Raw genomic sequence first — 15,857 nt, 5'->3', positions numbered from 1 at the left:
TTGATGATTTTTGACGTCATTACTATACTATGACATTTTTTGAGCATTTTTGACACACTTACTATACTATGACATTTTTTGATGATTTTTGAAGCCATTACTATACTATGACATTTTTTGATGATTTTTGACGCCATACTATACTATGACATTTTTGATGATTTTGAAGCCATACTATAATATGAACATTTTTTGATGATTTTTGAAGACCATACTTATACTATGACATTTTTTGATTTTTGGAGGCCTTACTTTACTATGACATTTTTTGATGATTTTGAAGGCCTTACTTATACTATGACATTTTTGACATTTTGATGCCTTACTTTACTATGACATTTTTGATGATTTTTGAAGCCATACTATACTATGACATTTTTTGAGCAATTTTCATTTTTACTACTAGACTCTTTTTGATGATTTTTAACATACTATACTATGACATTTTTTTGATGATTTTTGAAGCCATACTATACTATGACATTTTTTGAGCCAATTTACTATCATTTTTTATGATTTACCTTATTATACTATAGACATTTTTTGATGATTTTTGAAGGCCTCATACTATACTATGACATTTTTTTGATGATTTTTGAAGCCACTACTATGCCACTTACTATGACATTTTTTGATGCATTTTTGAGCCTTATGCCTTACTATACTATGACATTTTTTGATGCATTTTTGATCGCCTTACTATACTATGACATTTTTTGAGCCATATTTTCATTTTTTGTATTTTGAAGCCTTACTATACTATGACATTTTTGATGCAATTATCTATTTGACATTTTGCCATTACTATACTATGACATTTTTGAGCAATTTTTACACCTTACTATACTATGACATTTTTTGATGATTTTTGAAGCCATACTTACTATGACATTTTTTGAGCAATTTTGACGCCATACTATATTATGACATTTTTTGATGATTTTTGACGCCATACTATACTATGACATTTTTTGATGATTTTTGACGCCTTATTATACTATGACATTTTTTGACCATTTTGGAGGCCTTACTTTACTATGACATTTTTTGATGATTTTTGAAGCCATACTATACTATGACATTTTTTGATGATTTTTGAAGCCTTATTATACTATGACATTTTTTGACCATTTTTGATGCCTTACTTTTCTATGACATTTTTTGATGATTTTTGAAGCCATACTATACTATGACATTTTTTGATGATTTTTGAAGCCATACTTTACTATGACATTTTTTGATGACTTTTGAAGCCATACTATACTATGACATTTTTTGATGATTTTTGAAGCCTTATTATACTATGACATTTTTTGGCCATTTTCATTCCTTACTATACTAAGACATTTTTTGAACAATTTGGAAGCCTTACTATAGTATGACATTTTTTGACCATTGTTGACGCCATACTTTACTACAACATTTTTTGATGATTTTTGAAGCCATACTATACTATGACATTTTTTGATGATTTTTGAAGCCATAGTATACTATGACATTTTTTGAGCAATTTACATGCCTTACTATACTGTAACATTTTTTGAGCAATTTTGAAGCCTTACTATACTATGACATTTTTTGACGATTTTTGACGCCTTACTAAACAGTGCTCTGTGTTGGACAGTTGATGTAAAGCCGTTTGTGAATTACCTGGAGGTCTCTGTCTTGGTCTGAAAGAACTTCTTCACTGTATGAAGACTCTCTGTGATTGTGGACGATGTCTCTGAGATCATAGACGGTGTCTCTGTGGTCATCAACAATGTCCCTGATCACGGGCAACGCCGTCAAATCGGTGACCCCCGTCTCCGCCGATTCTATTGCAAGGTCTCTATGAAGCATGGACAATGTCTCTGATCACGGACAACGTCTCCCTCATCCTCAACAATGTCTCTCCGATCATGGACCATGTCTCTGCGATTGTGCACGATGTCATGGACAAAGTGGTGACACCTGGAAAAAAACATACAAAGGAAAATGGTCAATACACAACTACCTGTTCCTCATCAACCGTTTAACTATGAAAACACAGGCAAATATTCAACATTACAGCTGGACCAGAACATTTAACAAACATTAGAGGGCTGTCATACTATACTATGACATTTTGACATTTTTTGACGCCATACTGTACTATGACTATGTTTGATGGTTTTTGACAACATATTATGACAAACGATGACCTGCCAGCAGTCACCGATATCAAAAATGGTGATGTCAACTTTTTCAAAGAATTCACTCAAAACCTGTCCAAATCCACTTCAAATGTAATAAAACATGCCCCTGAATCATTTTTAGCTGAAAAATCTGGACCTGAAATTTTGACATTTTTCACTCCAAACGATGACCTGCCGCCTGTCGCCGATATCAAAAAAGGTGATGTCAACTTTTTCAAAGAATTCACTCAAAACCTGTCCAAATCCACTTCAAATGTAATAAAACATGCTCCTGAGTCATTTTTAGCTGAAAAATCTGGACCTGAAATTTTGACATTTTTCACTCCAAACGATGACCCGCCGCCTGTCGCCGATATCATTACCTGGGGGCCTCTGTCCTGGTCTCAAAGAACCTCTTCATTGTACGAATATTCTCTGCAATTACGGACGAAGCCTCTGTGATCATTGACAATGTCTCCCTCATCCTCGACAATGTCTGTCTGATCATGGACCATATCTCTGTGATCATGGACCATATCTCAGTGAGTGTGAACTATGTCTCTCTGATCGTGGAACAAAGTCTCTGCGATCATGGACAATGTCTTTGTGATCATGGACGATGTGGACCATGTGTCTGTGATCATGGATGACGTATTGGGGCTTGTGGACAATGTCATGGACCAAGTGGTGACACCTGGAGAAAATCAAAGAGAAACATACAAAGGAAAATGATCAATATACCACTAACTATTCCTCACCAACAGTTTAACCATGAAAACACAGATAATTATTCAACATTACAGCTGAACCAGAACATTTAACAAACATTAGAGGGGTGTTTCAGAAAATGAACGGACATCACCTCCTGAAGAACCCACAACAACAAATATTTGGGAAAAAGCAAAATTATTATTAATTGTGTGTCAAGTAATCATGTTACTGTGATCTGCACAACGATAATAAACACTATCAGTTAAGAACATTTTTGAATGCAGGATTTTAACTTGTGTTGTTAATCATATTTCAATAAAAAGTCTGAGTATTTCTTCAAGCAGATGATCACATACAGAATCGTTATTTCAAATTTCAACCTTCTTCTTCTTCTTCTTCTTAACACACTTAAAATGTCTTTGTTTTGTGTTGTTTTTGTTTAATGAATAACAACAAATTTACAAAGGTCTTAACAGCAGCTTATGTGAAAAATTTTAAGTAAATAAGTATAGAAGTGGTTGTTCCACACTGTAAAGATATTATTAAAATCATCCTCTGACCAACAGTTAAAATTAACTTATCAACAACAAGTCTAATATTTTATTTGTAGAATTGATATTGTTTTGTACAGTGTAGTCTAGTATATCTAGCACATACACAAAATTAAGAATTGATGATCATGTACAATCAAACTGAAGTTTAAATATTTTTGAATCCGATTTTGACTGATTCTTAACAATAACATTTGACATTTTTATGCTTTACTGTACTGTGGTGTTGACATTATAATGTGACATTTTGCCCTCTATTTTGGATTACTATTACTTCAACGTTGTTTTCATATTACAGATTACTTTTACTGTTACCTCTAATATTAGATTACTTTTGCCATTACATATTACTTTTCTTATTAAGGCCCGAGTACAAAAGCGTGTGAAGGCCCTGTTGGAATTGTTCGGATTATTAAGGCCAGAGAATGAAGCGTGAAGGCAACATTCAAAAGTGGTCCCCCATTAGAATTAAGTTTGTCGTAGGTGGATAAAATTAGGACCACATATATAACATGCCTAGATGTACCAAAAAAGTCTCCTGATGTCATGACCTCAAACCAACAGGAAGTCAACCATTTTGACCGTAATACACATTTTCCGTCATTTGAGGACACTATTTCCAAGAACTCCTCCAAGAGATTTAATCATATCAACTTCAAACTCAGTCAGTATATTGTTAACACCTTGTGATTAAAAGTGATCAAGCACCTCACATTTGCTGTTGATAAAACAGACAAAAAACGATGACAACATGACAACTGAGTTAAAATGACCAAGATGATACATAAAGTTACAAAGAGATGCAAGATGTCGGTAAAGTAACTGTGAACAATTACAACAAGAATTTTAACAGACTACCAAGAGCTCATTGGGTTTTCACCCGTCCACGTTGAGGGTCCAGAACACGTCAGGAACGCCTCAGTCACGGTAACACAAACAGACTCTCACCTACGCGATGAAAACCACTGAAAAATGCTAATGCTAATACTAACGCTAGCCGCTAGACAGTTCGTTCCTTAGCCTTACCTTTGCGCCGCAGGTGTGTTCAGCGTCCACCCTCACTCGTGTTCGACAAAAAAACGTTTCAAAGTTTCTTCTAGCATCCATGCTTCTTCGGTAATTACGTTTTCTCACAGTACTGTCAAACCGAAGCGACGGTTCAAGCGTTGATTTACTGTGTTTTTCGACTTCCTGTGCTCCTCCCAAGGTTGTGACCGATGACGACACACGCAAGCCAACAACGGCAGAAAATGGGGTGGGTGTGTGTGTGAGGTGGGGGGATTTTAGGGGGCAAGACATTTGTTTTGGGGGACGCTTCCCCCTCTTGCCCTTGCTACAGTCGGCTCCAGTATGTAAGCCCACTTCCGCCAATGTGATCGAAAAATAATGATCCAGTAATCATCATTATAATAATAACCTCCCATGAAGAAATAATTTAATATTCCAAAATAATGACTTACTGAATTGATATCTCAATATAATGAGTTAGTAGTACTTCTTTTTCACTGCATTGGCAGTAATACCGGAACAGCAGTAAGAATTTAAATGTTGGAATATTCAAATTTTTTGGCTCTGATCTCATTCTAAAAAGGCTGTTTATAGGATAAGATCAAATAAGTTTCTTAGAAAAAGTCAGGTCAATACTGACGCTGTCATGCTGAATGCATGAGCCATTCAAAAAAAAAGCAGTGAGGTTCAGAAAAGTTGTCCACATAACACCCTTTAAAGATATTTGCATTTTGTTTTAATTAAACAGATACTGTTTGGAACAAAGAGATTATTTTTTAATTCCGTAATTCCACTGGATCCCTGAGAGAGATCCACTCAACAGAGCACATGGATCCCTCTCCCTTCTCAAAGTTCACTAGGATTAAGGTGGGGGGAACTTTTTAATTGTGAGCCACATCACAGTGAATTGCTTTATTTGAAGTTTGAAAGAAGCCGGGCCATTAAGCTGCAGAATTACCAAGTTTTACAACTCTCACATATAATTTGATGACTGCATAATTTTGCATTAAGGAACTCAACAGAGGGTGCTCTATCGGTAGTGATATTTGAAACAGAGTGCTCCTTATTACCCAAAATTAGCAGACTGTGCCGAAGAGCAATATTTTAAACAGTTTCTGGAAGCGAGGGCACGTCTGAGCCGCTGCTACTGATTGAACTAAATGAGCTGATTATGTCACTGATTTCCTGAGTCCACTGTGCTTTATTGAAGGAGAAGACAGACTGAACTCAGCTCATTAATCTGACACACACACAAAAAAGATTTGATTAGTGGCTTGAATGATGTTAAAAAGGGCATTTCACTTAAAAAACAAAACAAAGCCAATTTATTATGTGTGCAAAGCTTAGCACATCGTCATTGGATACAAAGTGTAGTAACAGGTTGCGTTATGAGCAAACATACAGAGAGTTACACACTGTGTAAGTTTCCTTTCTTTTGTTTTAGCAGGTAATCACATGGTGTTATTCATGCACCAGATAAAATGAAAAGCTCCAGAATATCTTTGCTAATCATCCCTTATTAACATTCGTGCCTGTTTATGAAAAGGCCTATTTCACAGCCGACATTTTAACTTGTTATTGTCAAATCATGACAGTGAGCCAGCAACTGCAACTTGGACTCAAGACATGACTCTGATAACTGTAACTTGGACTTATAAACACCAGTGACTTCAGTTGGACAAAAGGCTTTTGACTTTGAATGATCTTACTCAGACCCAAAGATAAAAATATGTATATATAAAAATGTTTATGTTGGGTTGAGTGGATATGACCTCCTGTGAGGAGTGTATAACACTTTACACCACTACAGTCGATCAGATTATCTGAATCTTGACTTGACGTGTTGTTATGTGACATCTGACGGCATAGTATAAAGATGACATAGTATAAGGAGACCGTTCCACAACGTTAACCATGTTTTTCACAGGCACACTTACAAACTCTAAACTGCTGATCTGCAAAACAGTTAAGTATTTGTAGTTTTATTGTGATCCTGGTATATAACAAATCCACCAATTTATCATCCATTTAAAAATTCAAGTAAATAGACAAATGTTCACTTGACAGCCACATCATAACAGGGATAGTGGATGTTAAAGGGTATACTGCACATCTTATGGAAACAACAGAGTGCTAAAGATGAAACATAGCCCACAGTCAGCAAACACATACGTCATATTCAGTGGATATAACAAATACACCAAAATCATCAAAAAAAAAAAAGAAAAAAAATGCCAGCTTTTGTTCACATAGTCCACAAAATAAAAGGCATTAAAAGATGCTGCTGTGTACTGCAGAATAACATGCCAGAAATATGAATACTATACTGAATATTTTACACATAAAGTAAAATATTTCTTTACAAATCTAAATACGATTGAGTAAAGTTAGGGCAGTAGAGAGTTTATCCTCTCCTATTGAAATAAATTAAAAAACACTTAAAACTACTTACAGGAAATTATACATAAACAACAACAACAGATACATGCCAACCAGGGCTTCACATTAAAATAAATAACATCCAAACACACATTTGTCTCAGGTTCAACACATTAAGAAATGTTACATTCAGAAATGAGGTCTACAGGTTAGAAAGAAGGAAAACAAAATGTGATGATGTGATGAAGCAGAGGGATCATAAATGTACAATTCAACAGATACTGTCCCTTCCTGTTAAAAGTCTGTATGGACTTCAGTTAATATCATGGTTATCCAGCACGGTAGTTGTAAGTAATCACCAGTTTCTAAAATGTGATGTTCTTGCTGTGCATAATGACATTTCTGCACATTTCATCTGTAATACCAAAAATCTTAATTAACATTAACAGAGCTGTGGTTTCTGGGATCACAATCTAATCTACCTTAATTACAGTTTGGTTTAGGGATCGTCCTGTTGCCTTACGACTAACAAAAGATCATCTTTGTGCGTGAATTATGTCAATTTTGACTCATTTAAAGAACGAGTTAAGGTCAGGAATAAGGAATTAGAGTTAAAACGTCAGTAATTTCTAGACAATAAAACCTAGAGTTTGAAGTGACAGAACTTCACTATTGCACTAAAATTCAAACATTACTTGCCACTGAGCAAAGTTTTACTTAACGAGAAATGAAAGCAAAAGGACAGAAAGTCAGATTCTTTTCGTGGGGTGAGGCCAAATTTGCGAAAACTGTCTATAAAATAAAAGGCCAACATTTTGAATAAAATAGTACTTTCCTTATTTTTTTTACAGAAACTGTTTAATGTTTGTGGGGTTTAAAAAGCTGCTATGAATGCATAATTTCTGTCAAATATTGTTGGAATGTGGGTTAAAAAAAGGCAAACTGACTTAACAGTAACAGCATAATATATTCTTAACCCAGCACTGGATGGGTTCAGAACTACTTCAGTTAAACAACTCACAAAACAGTTTTTTCTCAGGGTTAATGTTAAAGAAAAATGTCTTTATCATGCTAAGTAAAAGCAGCGGTGTGCTCTGTAAATGTGAAAAGTTGACTTAGAACAATTTAATGTATATTTTACATGTGTTATCAGCATAACTACACAAGGGGGAACTGAACTAAAATGCCAGAAAAATAATTAGGGAAGAAGTCTCTAAAAACTCTAAAAACAAAAAAAAAAAAAACAAAAACAAAACAAAAAAAAAAAAAAAATCAAAATTTTTATTATCTGGAAATGTTACATATAAAAACAGAAGAAGGGGAAAAGTGGCCCCAAATGAATCAAGTTTTACAAGATTCTGAAAGAAAATTGAAATGAGCTGTAAATAGAAATAAACTCTACAATCATTGTCACTGACAGCCAATCAATACTAATAATCTATGAAGATAATGCAATCAAAATCAAGGACAGTAAATTGAGGCCAACAGAGTAAAATTAAATGGAAATCATTCTGATTAATAATTAATTAATAATTTTGTGTGAGGAATTTCAAGTTTGCGCTCAGACTACTTACATACATACAAAAAACAGTCTGAATATTTCTTGTCCTTTCCTCAGACATAAATTCACAACTGGCCCAAAATTAATAGTAATAAATACTGTGATCAGAATAAAAACAAAAATCATTTGACCGTCTCGTGACAACAATCATGTTTTTATCACTAATTAGTAAAACAAAAACTCTGAAGATAACAGCGAAAGGAAAATAAAATGTGCAAAATGCTGTTTGCAGAAGATGAAGCTGTGTTTCTCAAAGGGAAATGAGCCTTGAATCATCATTGTTCCATTCAAATGAGGGATTAAACTGATGGAAATACTTAAGTATTGAACCTCTACATGGAGTAGAATATGAGAGAAGATTTGTAATTTTAATTACATAATTTTGGATTTAAATCCATTTTAGACTGTATTGTATGTAGGTAGAGCTCTTGTATGGCCGCTAGTGTTAAATCAGTTTTTTAATTATGGAAATGGTGCCAATACTACTTTCAAAATGCTTCACAGCCCTAGTTACAGGCAGCAACAAGAAGAATCAACAAGAATATGAAATAATTAAATAAATTTAATTCATACATTTTAAATAAATAATTTTGATATTTTTGAATGTATAGATCAATCCATTTATTTATTTAATTGCGTGGGTGGCAAGATAAGATGCCTGTTTGTGGATAATGATGATGGCACTAAAATCCCTTGAGGAACCCACTGAAGATCACTGTCAGAGATACAGCTACAAAGTTACCAAAAGTTAAAGGCAGTGTTGCAACATTTTAAGGCAACATAAAAGGACAACAGTGATAAGAGGTTGTTCCAATTTATACGGCTTTAAAATGTTGCTAATTATTGTCACTTTGAAGGAAATTGTCTGAAGCATTGCTGCTTCTATTACAGAAATATCTGATTGGGTTGGAAACATCTAAATACGTTGTCTCACTGTGTTGCCTCTTCCTGCTAGCTATGTAAATCTGCACTGCCCCAAAAATGAGCCTTTACAGTACTGTGAAAGTGGAACAGTAAGAAAAGAATCATACAAGCCAGCTTGTCAGCCTCCTTCACAATGCCCTCAGCCAAAAGAGTCCATACCTGAAAAGGAGAGAAGAATACTGTTCCACCCCTTTGGCCCTCACACTCCCCTACATCTTTCTTTCCATTTTTTCTCAGCAGATCTCCCTCCATCTGTGCTCTCTGTTGCTATGAAAATAAAACCTTTAAACCAAATACAGGTTATATTCATCCAATTGCCTGTGCAGGTACACAGGCCATTTAATCTCCTGTGGAGCCATATTTGGACTTTCCTTGAATCAGCTTTTTGAGGACTTCTCATTCAATCTAGAAGCCATTTTCTAGACCTGATTTTTTGGAGATAAACTACTGGCACATCTGAAAGCAAACCCAGACTTCTTTAACCTGTTAATATGACTCGGGGAAGTACTCTTTTTTTGTGACAAATTCCTCTCATTCATTGGCAAAAGAGGGAATACTTTACTGCTTTTTTTACATCCCTGATCACGTACCTGATGACTTCAATAACAGCAGCTGCCCCTTGGTACTGTGGACTCTCTATGGAGCCTCACTACAAACAATAAACCAGGACGAGCTGTGGCTCCCTACAAGACCATCACTGCTCCCAAGTGACTCTAGGAGGGATTTCCAATCAGAAACTCCTGTCTGTCATTCAGCCAAGCACAGCAGCTGAACACCTGTCACCTAACCCGTTAACAGGGGCTTGGACTTAATCCTGTCCTCCACTTGCTCAACTATCAAGGAAGGATCAGGAAGGACTCCTTTGGGACTTAGAGAGGAGCGTTTCCCACAATTCCGCAATGTGCCAGACCCTCACTGAAACACCTTGCCTCTCTTGCAAAGGGGTGGGGAGGCGGGGGGATCCTCTGAAGTAGTCAGCGCCATGTCTCCCTCTCTGGATTTCATTTGTGGATCTTCCAGTTCCTGAGGAGGTGAAGCTTCCAGGCGAGGGGGGTCAGAGAGGAGGTGGGCAGATGGACAGGTTGGAGTGGCCCATTGAAGGAGGAAGAAGAGGAAGAGGAGGAGGAGGAGGAGGAGGAGGCCCGTAGGAACCGTCCTGCCCCCACCCTGCCCTCTGCCAGCCACGCCCTCAGACCTGCAGCTGCAGACAGATACCCTGCAGAGGACACATCATTTATTTTCACATATTCTTTTGATAGTGTTCATATTTGGATAAAACAACAGTGAGTTTAAAGAAAGACAGAGGTACCAGACTGATTATCGAAAACACAACACAGCACTTAGTAAGATTACAACCATGATGAACTGTCGTCGTGGGTGTTATAAAAGGGACGAAATGTCACTACAAATTAAATATTAGGACATATGGGAATGGACAATCCATAACAGACTTTAAAGTAAATTGCAAATATACTGTAGGTCATATGCATTAGATTGCACTGGAATAAATCCCTCTCACTCCCATCCTGAGTGTTCCCCTTGACATATTTTTAAAGTACTGAAACTCATATTAAGCTGCTCATTGCAGACCTCTTCTATAGCTGACAATTCCTTAAGAACAGACCAGATCCAGAGTGCCATGCTTTGCCTTTACATGTCAATCATAGTCAAACCTATTTGAGATTAAAAGTTCATTCTTGACCTTAGAACTGTACTTAATAAAACAATCTCACCATTAAGGCTCCATTTAGTCACTGTTCTGGGGCTTTCAGTTATGTCACACATAATGCTTAAGTGCTCAGAAAAATGGAAATCCAAACACCTACAATTTTTTGATTACTGTGAGATGACTTGATGTGATGGAAGAGGAAGGGAGTTCCAGAACAGCTCCAAAATGGACCTTGTCATGTGATTGTTTATGCTACTCAGTTTTAGTTTTGCCATCATATGTTACATCTCAAATAAACCAAAATCCAGTTGACTTCTACACATAACCTGCAGTGGTAAGCAGTGCTCCAGGCCCCCCACCCCCCACCTCCACGACCCTTAACAGATAAGCGGTATAGATAAAGAATGAAAGAATGAAATGAATTATTTTCCACACATTAAGTTTTTCTGTTTTCAATGTTAGATGTTAGAGACAACATACGGTACCTCTGTTGCCTTTCCATGCACAGACAGCAGGCAGAGTGTGAGCCTCACTCCTGGAGCTCTGTCAGAGCCACACAGCATGCAGCTCTATCATCCTTACTCTGGGCAGGACAGTCCACACCGTTGCCAGTCGTCATGCTGCGGCTCCGACTGGTCAACTTCTTGAGCTCACTGGCGAAGGAAATTACTTTCTTTTTGTCCTCTCGCACCACCTGGAAGCAGAAATAGATTCATGTTATTGAAATGCGTAAAGAAATGTGCCATGTGAGGCTTTTGAGTAGTTTTCTTCTTAATAATTTACAAAAGACACATATTTGGCACTCAAAAGTTAATTAGTTTTAATGCTTAACCTTTATTCAGTGAGGTAGGTCATTGAACAACATGTTTGACGTCAGCGAAATGCAGCAAGACTAACAAATCACTTTTATCAAATACCAAAAGTTGTTGATAATGAGGGAAAATGCTATTTAGGCTTAGGCTTTTAAGAGGCCTGCTTGGTGATACTGCAGATGTGGATTTGATTCTTATGAGAAGCAATGAATTTTGAAGGTAAAGATCAAATACAAACACTCAAAGGCTGGAAGAAATAACACTAAAGCATCACACCAAATAGCTTTAGACTGTCAAGAGGCCTGCTTGGTGATACTGACTGGCACTGAGGACAAGAGTTTGATTCTTACGAGAGGCATAGAATTTTAAAGTTAAAGATCAAATACAAACGCTCCACGGCTCAAGAAATAAGTGTCAAGCATCGCACCAAATAGCTCAGGCTGTTAAGAGGCCTGCTTGGTGATACTGAGGATATGAGTTTGATTCTTAAGGGAGGCAATGACATTTGAAGTTAAAGATCAAATACAAACACTCAAAGGCTGGAAGAAATAACACTCAAGCATCAGACCAAACAGCTCAGGCTTTTAAGAGGTCTGCTCGATGATACTGACGACATGAGTTTGATTCTTATGAGAGAGTTTAATAACGACAACAGAACAATATCCCTAAATTTGATTTACTAATAGAAATACTAATGCATATATAAAAAGACATGTTTGATATTGCGAGACAAGTTATTCTTTTTTCTTTCTTTTGTTTTCTGAAATGTGTTTTTTCAAATGTCTTGTGAACTTGGATGTAAAAGGATGATGAATAAATAAAATAAATACTGACCAATATGCAACATTTAAAAACACAATAAGATAAGCAGACAAAACATAACACTGCACTGTAAACAAAAACACACATCATTGGTGCACACAACAGAGGGTTAAAACAAGGGAAGCAGCGATAGATTAAGATCACATGCAATCCATCATACAATGGTTATCACACAACAGCATGGATTAGCTGCGAAGTGCATAAACAGTTAGAAATAGTCAATCTGAGTTCTTTGCAAGAACATTCAAAGCAGAAACTGTCTAATTTTTGATGTACTTTGCAGTCCATATTATTTGCATTTATAAAGTGGCAAGACCTCAGTACACCTACACGTGCAAGACCTCAGTACACCAAGGTGTTGGTTGTGCAATTTTCAGAGGAGAATTGTAAAATAAAACCATGGAAAATAAAAAAAATAAAAAGTCACTGAAAACCAGTAACTATGTGTAGAGCTTACCTGCTCTTTCAGTTTAAGAATGAACTTTCCCGCTCCTCGCCAGCGACTCTGTGCTTGGTAGACACACTCGTGATCCCAGAAGCATCCGCTGCAAAGGCTTGGCAGCGGAGGACTTCTTAGAGCCCACGTCCCTGGTAACTTCCTCCATCAGGACGTAGTCGCATGGATTGGGTTTGATAGGATACTATTGGAATACTTGGCCTTCAACAGAGTCTGATCAATAGAGGGAAAAGGAGGCAACAGCACTTTAGACACACACAGCCTTATTTTGTGTGCTTTTGTAATATATTTATATATATTATTAATTAAACTTAAACTTACTTGATTTTGCATTCTCAGAGATTTAACAACGTAAATCAGCTGAATGTCCTCACCTGCTGTATGATGTCCTGTGCTGTGCTGTAGCGTGGAGCCTTGATCACGGTGTGTTGGTTGCTCTGGTGAAACTTCATGGACTTGGACAAAGAACATATCATCCTCTCCTGCTGCTGCTCCTCCTCCTCCTCCCTCCTCCTCCTCCTCCTCCTGCTCCTGCTCCTCCTCCTCCTCCTCCCCCTCCCCCTCCTCCCTGCTCCTTCTCTACTCCCTACAATCACCTCCTCCTCTCCTTCCAGCACTGTGTTCTTCTCATTTAAGTTCTGCAAGAATAAATCAGAGCAACACATGTAAAACAGCACCAGTACATCATTAATTCTATAGGATGACCACAAGGGGGAACCACAGTCTACATAATTGACCACACAAAATATGCCAGTGTATGGCATCAATTGAGTTTTAGGTTAAATTTAATAACAGTAATTTGGATAACAGGTTATATCAACATAAAGACTTTAAATAAGTCAGCAGATAAGTTGAAACATTTAAACTCAGTTCAAACCAATTCAAACACATAAATATATTTTTTTACTTTCCCAGACCCTTATATCTTCTAATGCATCGGGGTTAAATTCATTTGACAAAAAGACTGTACATACCTCCTCTCTTGTTTTGAGGCAAATCCTCCCCACATATCCCTCCTCAGTGCTCCAGCTGTAGACCAGTCTGACCACCTCCTCTTCAGGTGCCAGAGGTCGATACTGAGCACAACGCTTCACCTCACTGCGCTCCTTCAACAGAGGAAACCCTCTCCTCGCAAAGGAAGTAATCGGGCGGCGTTCCCTGCAGATGCTACGACCTGTGAGAAGGTGAGAGGAAAAACCTTTAGGACTCAATATGAAAAATAAGAATCTCTTAAGAGTCAGACATGGATGTGCGTCTGGGAGTTTCTTCCTCTAAGGCTGCAATCACATTATTCAAGCATCATTAATCTTTATTTCTAAGTTGCTAACCGTGTCCCAGCAGCTGTTTGGCAGTCGTCTGCCCCAGTAACACAGAACACAGTGAAGGGCTCAGGACCAGGAGCTCCATGCACCGTCACCTGGTGTGCTGCTGGGACGCACATTTCTCCTCTGAACTGAACAGCTGCATGGAGAGCAGGAGAGGTGCAAGGTAGCAGGTTACTATGAAACGTATTGTCATGACATTTCTGATTTATTAGGCAGTCTCTCTCGCTTTCTGTTTAGACAGTATGATGAAGCAAAATCAAAGCGAGCTGGATTCACAGTAAGGATGCTGCTTACAGTGCCAGCAGGATTTCTTTGATCACTCTTGCATTGCAGTCTACACTATAAACTATTAAAATAAAATATTAAGAAGTCTGTGACTTTATAGGGTTTTGACATTTTAAAAAGTGCAGTTAAGAGATCAAACCTGGGGTAAACCCCTGCAATCTCAATACCTGACCTGAGTAAGTCTTACCAAGGATGAGGGGAGTGGCGCCTCCTGTGGGACCTTCCTCTGTTCTGCGGGCTGTAGATAAATAAACTGGACACTTCAAGTGGCTCATTATGCTGTGTCCTCAACTGGACGTGTCTGTAACCTGAAACACACACCAACAAACATATTTTACTACCATCCTGAAAATGTACAGGATTCAAACTTTTTAGTACCTTGAGATAGGCTGAGTTATTATTCGATAATCTAATGAGGAGCACCTTACCCCTTTTATGCATATCATAATCAAGTTTGCTAAAAGTTTACACACTACTACAGCTGAATGCTGTAACTGATTTATATCCATCCTTTTATCTCTCTACAGCATCTGAGACACCCACCTGGTTTGAGGGCTTTCAGAGGCAGAGTCCTCTGAGCAGTAGTCTGGGAGCTGTTGTTCTCCACCACGGCGACACGCAGGAAGCACAACTCCTCAAAGTGCACGGTGAACTGAAAGTGCTCGTTCCACATGGGGTTGAGGGTGTTGCGGTGGATGGGTTTGGTGCGGAAGTGGCAGCTGTCGACGGGCATGCCCAGAACGTCCACCTCGATGCAGGGGCTGCCGGCGCTGTTGCTGGGACAAACGTTCTGGCCGGAGACGATCTGAAAGTAAAAAGAAGAGAGAAGGTGCGATACGATGAATGACTAACAGTAATGATCCCCGTGTATGAGCAACACTAAGATTCTTTTTACATTACCCCTGGTCTCTAAATCAAACATGCTTTCAGTTAATTTGATTAAAGCCTAAGCAGGCCTGAAGCCAAACAAGTCAGTGGAGTCACTCTGACCTGCCAACAAAGACTCAACTTCAGATCTCTCTTCTCTCTCTCTCTCTCTCTCACACACACACACACACACAGGTTTTATGAGTGTTAGATTATCCCTCTGTTTGTACTGCTGGTTTTGCCAGATGATTGTTGATGAACTGAACCTGACAGATGATCATTAATGTCAGCAGATAAAGAGTGCAACTAGCGAAGAATGTTATAGCAAATAAA

At 37.7% G+C, this 15,857-nt stretch overlaps 1 protein-coding gene and 1 long non-coding RNA gene across 2 annotated transcripts; both read right to left on the bottom strand.

Annotated features, from left to right (window-relative positions):
• Positions 1-6,389: 6,389 nt before the first annotated feature.
• Positions 6,390-13,172, bottom strand: LOC108886428 (uncharacterized). The gene is made up of 3 exons (XR_001961448.2): positions 13,048-13,172; positions 11,442-11,650; positions 6,390-10,503 (listed from the first exon to the last, which is right to left on the bottom strand). It is a non-coding gene; the product is annotated as an uncharacterized LOC108886428 (long non-coding RNA).
• A 1,263-nt stretch (positions 13,173-14,435) lies between these two features.
• LOC108886429 (1-phosphatidylinositol 4,5-bisphosphate phosphodiesterase epsilon-1) lies at positions 14,436-15,504 on the bottom strand (the record flags this gene model as incomplete). Its single annotated transcript, XM_018681291.1, has 3 exons — positions 14,436-14,508; positions 14,845-14,965; positions 15,201-15,504. Coding segments are annotated over 3 exons (498 nt in total), but the record flags the coding sequence as incomplete, so codon positions are not given.
• Between the last annotated feature and the right edge of the window lie 353 nt (positions 15,505-15,857).

The sequence above is a fragment of the Lates calcarifer genome, unplaced genomic scaffold (genome assembly GCF_001640805.2).
Source record: "Lates calcarifer isolate ASB-BC8 unplaced genomic scaffold, TLL_Latcal_v3 _unitig_1118_quiver_1613, whole genome shotgun sequence".
Classification (NCBI taxonomy): Eukaryota; Metazoa; Chordata; class Actinopteri; family Centropomidae; genus Lates; species Lates calcarifer.
The sequence above is the reverse complement of the archived record's forward strand: the minus strand, read 5'-3'. Positions and strand labels throughout refer to the sequence as shown.